The sequence below is a fragment of the Fukomys damarensis genome, unplaced genomic scaffold (genome assembly GCF_012274545.1).
Source record: "Fukomys damarensis isolate Sample0158 unplaced genomic scaffold, DMR_v1.0_HiC HiC_scaffold_17, whole genome shotgun sequence".
NCBI lineage: Eukaryota > Metazoa > Chordata > Mammalia > Rodentia > Bathyergidae > Fukomys > Fukomys damarensis.
Window position 1 is genome coordinate 36,123,871 of NW_022900929.1, and position 7,202 is coordinate 36,131,072.

At 42.8% G+C, this 7,202-nt stretch overlaps 1 protein-coding gene across 4 annotated transcripts in view; it reads right to left on the reverse strand.

Moving 5' to 3' along the window:
- The window catches only part of Eif2ak4 (eukaryotic translation initiation factor 2 alpha kinase 4), a 119,090-nt gene that overhangs the window by 17,113 nt on the left and 94,775 nt on the right, over nucleotides 1-7,202 (reverse strand). For all 4 annotated transcript variants that reach the window (XM_033765018.1, XM_033765017.1, XM_033765020.1 and 1 more), the window contains 3 exons: nucleotides 5,443-5,550; nucleotides 3,852-3,980; nucleotides 3,159-3,245 (listed from right to left, as the gene is read on the reverse strand). In XM_033765018.1, the coding sequence (XP_033620909.1) occupies nucleotides 3,159-3,245; nucleotides 3,852-3,980; nucleotides 5,443-5,550 (324 nt within the window). The remainder of the gene's footprint in view (nucleotides 1-3,158; nucleotides 3,246-3,851; nucleotides 3,981-5,442; nucleotides 5,551-7,202) is intronic.

The window sequence follows — 7,202 nt, forward strand, 5'->3', positions numbered from 1 at the left end:
AAAGAGGGATGACATACAGATAGGTGAGGCATATAGGACTCCAACTAGTCACGATCCAAAAAAATCAACACCTAGACATATAATAGCTAAGATCCCAGAAACCCAACAGAAGAACAGAATACTACAAGCAGTTAGAGAAAAGAAACAAATCACATGCAAAGGAAAGCCCATCAGAATCAGAAGACTTTTCAACACAAACCCTCAAGTCCAGGAGAGCCTGGAGTGAGGTATTTCAAGCCTTAAAAGAAAACAGTCTCGGGCTGGGGATTTAGCTCAGTGGTTCAGTGGCCTGCCTTGCAAGCACAAGGACCTGAGTTCGATCCCTGGTACCAAAAAAAAAAACAAAAACAGCAACAACAACAACAAAAAAAGAAAACAGCCTCCAACCTAGACTGATGTATCCTGCAAAACTATCTTTCAAAATTGAAGGGGAAATAAGATACTTCCATGACAAAGAACACCTGAGAAACTTCACGAATACCAAACCAGCACTCCAAACAACTGTAAACAATATCCTAGAAAAAGACAATGAAGGTCGCAAGTCGGTGAGGCCCAACAGAGCAAATTCATCAGGCAAGGCAAGAAATTATAGGGAGAGGGGGAAAAAATAAAAAAGAAACAACAATAGGAAAATAACGTGACAATGATAAGTCAATACATATCACTTAAAACTATCAATGTTAATGGTCTTAATTCACCAATCAAAAGAAATAGATTGGTAGAGTATTAAAAAGTAAAATCCAACAATATGCTCTACACAAGAAATGCACCTAGTTATAAAAGAAACTCACTGACTGAAAGTAAAAGGATGGAAAAAACAATTCTCCATGCGACAGGAACCCGGAAAAAAGCAGGGGTAACTATCTTATCTGGAGACAAAGTAAATGTCAAACCAAAACTAATTAAGAGAGACAAAGAAGATCACTACATCCTTGTAAAGGGAACAATCCAAGAGGAAGAGATGACAATCATAAATATATATGAACTAAATATTAATACCCTCAACTATACAAAACAAATATTAAGGACATGAAACACCAAATAAACACTAATACAATTGTAGTGGGAACCTCAATACCCCATTGTCACAAATAGACAGATCATCTACACAAAAAATTAACAATGAAATACTAGAATTGAACCAAACTGGTTTTTTTTTTTTTGGTATGGGGGATCGAACTCAGGTCATTGTGCTTGTGAGGCAGGTGTCAGAACCACTGAGCTAAATCCCCAGCCCTGAAGCAAGCTTTTGAACAAATGGTTTTAACAGATGTCTACAGAGTGTTCCACCCCACAAAATCAGAATATACATTCTTTTTTGGTTGCACATGGATTCTCCAAAAAAATGGATGCTCACTGAAGTCACACTCTTAAGTGAAATTAACAGGATACACATATGTCAATACGGAATACTTTCTCTGGTGTGAAAATCCAAAAGTATAATTGATATTGTGTAATAGGAAGAAAAGTTCTAAAGGAGTAGGGGAAGTTAGAGGGCTTGGAGAAAGGTAAGATGGGAAAAGAAAAAATATGAGAAAAGGAAAACATGGAAACTAAGTCTTTGTAAATAGGTAGGGTGGAGGGGGTAAAGAGTGGGCAGGGGAATGAGGAAAAAAGAACCAAGATATGTTATGTAAAGGTACAAGATTTCAATGATTAATGTAACTGTATATTACACTTAAATTATACCAATGAACATAATGGGAGATGACCAAAAAATCTGACTGTAAATTAAAAAGTTACAGTTAAAAAATTTATAAAAAGAATAAACTAAATCCAAGTAAGCAGAAGAAAATAATAAAAAGTGGAGATCAGTAAAACCAAAAACAAATGAGCAAACAAAAAAACAAAGAAATGACATCAAAATCTAATTTTCTAAAAAGACAAACTGATCAACCAACCCCTAGCCAAGCTGATCAGGAAGATGAATGAAGACAAATTACCGATATTAGGGATAAAAGAGAGGACATCACTACAGATCCCAGGAACAGTGAAAATATAACAAGGGAATATCTGAAATCTTAGGCACAGGGGGAAAATCCTGGGAAAGACAAACTACTTGAGTTCAGTCTAAAATAAAGGCAAGCCGGGGTGTGGTAGTGAAGGCCTTTCATTCCAGCGTGCAGGAGGTGAGACAGGAGGATTATTGAGCTGGAGGCCAGCTTGAACCCTGACTCAAAAAACAACAATAACAATAAAAGAAAAAAAGAAGAGAGGCAGCCTGAATGGCTTTTCATGTAGGTTCAAGGTCCATCGGGCTGTTCTGGTAAATTCTACCAAATACTTGAGGGTTCAATTCTAATACTGATTGTACAAAAAATCTTACAGAAAACAGGAGAACACTATCCAGCTCATTTTATGAGGCCCAAAACACATGGCTATCAAAACTACACTATAAGAAAAACACAGGAAAAATGATTAAAGTTGATTATTTTCCCTTAAAAAATAATTAGAAAAAAAGGAAATAAGGTGGCACATTTATGAAGATTTTTTAGTCAAATACAACAATGTAAACTTAGTTAGAAAGCAGTCAGAAAAGATGCCAATTAGCAGGGATAGCTCTACTTATTCTTAATTTCTTAGATGGAGAAAAAGAGGAGAGAAAAGTAGGAAGAAGCTGCACCCACAGATTTGATTTGTTCTGTTCTGTTCTAGTGTTGGGAATTAGACTGAGGGCCTTGAGCATGTTAGGGAGGTCTTCTGCCAGGGAGCTCCATCTCCAGCCCTTTTTAACCTTTTCCGAGACAGGGTATCCCATATGTATGCTGTGTATCCCAGGCTGGCCTTGAATTTTCTATCTCCCTGCTCTGGCTTCTTCAGTAGCCAGGATTACACTCATGCGCCACTCTGCCTAGCTGTTGTTTTGTTTTTAAAGCTCTAAGAAAAGTGTTCAGATGATTCTTCAATGTCTATACCAGAGGTGGCGAACCAGTGGCTTGCGTGCTGCAACAGGATCCTTGTATCACTGAAAACTCTAAAAGGTTTGCCATTTATACACTTTCTTCAGGAAGAAGCCCAGCATTTCACAGGGAGCACTGAGGTAATGGTTTCCATCCCCACACAAGACCAAGGCCTCATTTGGCAAAGTGAGTGCGGCATAGGTAGTACCGTTTAGCCAATCTGCTGTTAAATTTTCAAACACTTCCTAGATCCTTTACCTTGACATGGCTTCCTTCTTTATCTGAGACAAGGGCCACATAGGTGATTTCATGATGTCTGCAGTACTCCTGTAATTCCTCCTGGGACTGAAACAAAGAAACACAGCCCTTCAAATACACACAGAGTACCTGGACCTGATTCCGGTCATCAAGGAGAACGCAAGACTGTTCCCCGTCACAACCCCAGAGCAAATTACTAAATGCGCTGACTTTGGGGGACAGAGCTATTAAGCAAGAGAGCAGATTTCAAAGGAAGAACAACACCCCTTTTGCCTTTGTTACATTCACGACTGCTCTAAGAGGCCATGAACAATCAGTGTGGCAGACCCAGTAAGAGGCTCTCAATAGCTCCCAAGTCTAATGGAGGCTGCCAAAAAGTACACTACACAGGTGCCAGGTGGTGGGGCTTCCAGGTGGAAAGGGGCCGAGTGCCAGGGAATGCAGGAGGCCACCGGGGGCCACAGAGGGGCCAAACTGCAGATGCCTTGATTTTAGTCCAGTGAGACAGCTTTCCGATGGCATTTCAAGCCACTAAGAAGACTGTGGAAATGTTACTATTGCAGTCATAAATTAATATAGGTAGCAACTCTAACCACCGAGATAAAGACTTTGACAGAATGTAACAGTGTGAGCACTGCTGGTCCAGAAGCCATAACCGTGCATTCCACACCCAGGAGCGTCCTGTCCCATTACCTGTGACCAGTCGTACATGATTTCTGCTGTGATTCCCGCTGCCCAGAGCTTCTGGGTTAGGTTGATGGCCCTGGACATGGACATCTGGCCAACACTTACAATCAGAAGGTCACAAGAGCTTATTGTAACCTGCATAGAAACAGAGCAGTTATACTTGGAGGCAAACTCTGCAGGGATGGGTGTGGGACGGGCCCAGCGAAGAGGCGTCACACCGGCGCAGACAGGCAGCAGTGGTGTGTGCAAGGTTTCATACTTCAAGAGACTTTTACATTCATATTTTAAGATAGAAAATTCAACTACCCTGAGGCATCAGGAAGATATTTTTACTGCTGGGAAAATGAATCTTGCCTGAAACACGAGGAAAAAAAAAGAACATCTCTAGCTTCAGAGACTATAGGAATTTAGACAAGAAGTTTAACAAGTCTGTGAACCATGGGAACATCTCATTTTTACATAGTACCTCACTGATGAGGACAGTGAGGCCAGGAGAGGACAGGTGGGTTGTCTGAGATCTCCTCATTGGAGGGAAGAGGGCAAGGAGTAGGTTGTAAGGACTGACATCAACACCTGGCTTATCTGTGGTGTGCAGGACTATTTCTAAAGTCCTCAGTCTACAGCAGCCATAGCTGAAATATCTGTGTGGTCTTCTTCCTCATTTCCTGGCATACACGTCCTAAAATCCCTGGAATCTTCAAAGTGGTACTGGGAAGACCAAGGCAGGATTAAAGGATTGGAACTTTTCAGCCAACCCCGCCCCTCAACCCTAGGGGAGGACACGGGTACTGGAGGTTAAGGTGATTACCAGTGACCAAAACTATACTCAATCATGTCTGTGCCAGGAAACCTCTATAGCCGGGCGTAGTGGCGCACGTCTGTAATCGCAGCACTCGGGAGGCTGAGGCAGGAGGATTGCTGTGAGTTTGAGACCAGCCTGGACTACACAGTGAGTTCCAGGTCAATCTCAACTACATAGTAAGACTCTGTCTCAAAAAAACTGAAAAACAAACAAACAAGCAAGGAAACCTCTATAAAACCTCAAAAGCAGAAGGTTCCAAAAGCACCTAAAGAGCTGGTGGAAGGTTCTGGTGGGCAGCAAGTCTCAGGAAGGCACATGAGCTCAGTGACCGCTCCAAAGACCCTTATTCTTTGCAACTCATCACTTTCAGCCTTTGTGACATCTGTTCTCATAGCGCAGAAATGCTAGTAAAAGTTTCCTGAGTTCTGTGAACTGCTCTGACCAAAGAGTCAAAGCCAGGGGGAAGTTATAGGAACCATGATTTATAGCCGGTCAGTCAGAAGCACAGATACAACAACGGGGCTTGCAAATGGCATCAGAAGTCATGAGTGGGGGGCAGTCACAGGGACGGAGTCCTCGACCCTTGGGATCTGGTGTCTCCACCTAGCAGACATCGTCAGACTGAACAGATCTAAGGGTACACAGCTGTCTGCTGCTACAGCACCGCCTATGTAGTGTGTGAGATGATAGCGGGAGAATCTAAGTTTGTTTTCTTTTGCTCAGCTATGAAAAAGCAAATAATACTTTTAGAAATGAACTGTTTGAAAGCATGCTGGAAAGCAAAGCTGGACTTACAGGTTCTTCCATGTTGAGGACGGCAGCAAATATCTTGTCTATCGCTATGCTCACACCAATGGCAGTGGGAACCGGCCCCAGAGCCTGGGGGCCTCTAAATTGGGGGATCTGTGGAGAGACAGACAGCTCTGGTCAGGCAACAGAGAAGGAACTGAAACCATGTGGAAAGCAGTGACTGAGGGGCAAGCTCGCTGTCAGCAACTTACCATCACAGGGTTCAACAAGAAGAGGTGTGTGTGCACGGTGGAGGGATAAGACAGAGAAGCAAATTTAGGAAAATATTAGCAAATGTCACGTTGAGAGCTGCATGGTTCAGTGTGGCAGCCAGCAGCCTCATGTGGCTACTGAGCATTTGAAATCTGGCTATTCCAAGACAACATGGGCTATACCCATAAAACACACACTGCCGGTGAAGACTCAGAGTATTAAGAAAATGTAAATAGCTGAGCCTGTGTTAAGGCTATGGGTTTGATCCCCAGTGCTACAAAGCCCAGCCCCTCAAGAATGGAAAATAGCTTATTAATAATTTTTACAAGTTTGAATATATGCTGAAATAATATTTTAGAATGCTAGGTTAAATAAAACATTAAAATTAATCCCACTTGTCTCTTTTACTTACCGTTAGTAGGTAATTTAAAATTTCATATAGAGGTTCCAGACTAAGATGGGGATAGACTTTTTCCTATTCTTTCTGCTCAATTTAGCTAAAAATCCCGCTCATCACATATAAAGCAAAGAAGTCTTGGAAAGCAAGAGAAGGCAGACCAGCTAGTGACTGCGGGATGTGAAGAATGACACATGGTGACTCCCTGGGTTTGCTCTTTACCTCATACACCGTGGACTGGGTGCTGCAGAAACCGGCAACTCATCAACACCAAGAGGAACAGGCACAAAAGCCAAAAAAGACACTTGCTCTCTGTAGGCAAAAGACCATGAAAGGGGCAAACTCAACAAGCCAAAAAACTTTTAGACAGTGATTGACCTGTTCCAACTCAAAGTCAAGGGAAAAAGCACAGTCCCCCACCCCCATCCAAGGCTGAGCAGGAAGACATCACCCTCACCCAGATGTAATGAGTCCCTCTGTTATGGCTTGTAGCTAGGTGTCCCCACACAAAGCCTCACGTGGTCATAGGTGGGGAGTTTCAAAGGCAGCTAGAGTAGGGTGTGAAAATTAGGGTATGTGGATTAAGGGTATGATCTCGAATTAAGGGTGTGATGTTGGGATTAAGGGTGCCCCACGCTGGGAATGGGTGGTACCAATCCATAGGCTTACAGCTTGGATGGAATATACTATTCTTTTTTTTTTTTTTTTCTGGTACCAGGGATCAAACTTGGGTCCTCGCACTTGCAAAGCAGGCACTGGAACCACTGAGCTAAATCCCCAATCCTGGATGGAATATAAAGTGAGAAAGAGAAGGCAGGCTGCTGCTGCTGCTGCTTTTGCTGCCTGCCATGCCATAAACCGTTTTTCCCCTGCGATGCCCCTCTGCCATGCCACCCTGCCTTGGAGCTAGCTGACTACAGACTGAAACCCCTACAAACTGTGAACTGAAATAAACCTTTCTTCATTTAACTTTGGGCATTGGGTACGTATTTTGTCTTAGCAATGAGAAAAGGTAATTAAGACACCCCTCCAGTAAGCCCTGGCAAGGTGATCTCAGAGAGGACCGAACAGGGGACAGGACTGTCACATCTGCTGGGGATAAAGCCAACCACCTCCCCCAGCAATGCCAGTGGAAGCCAAGACCCCCAAGGTCCCA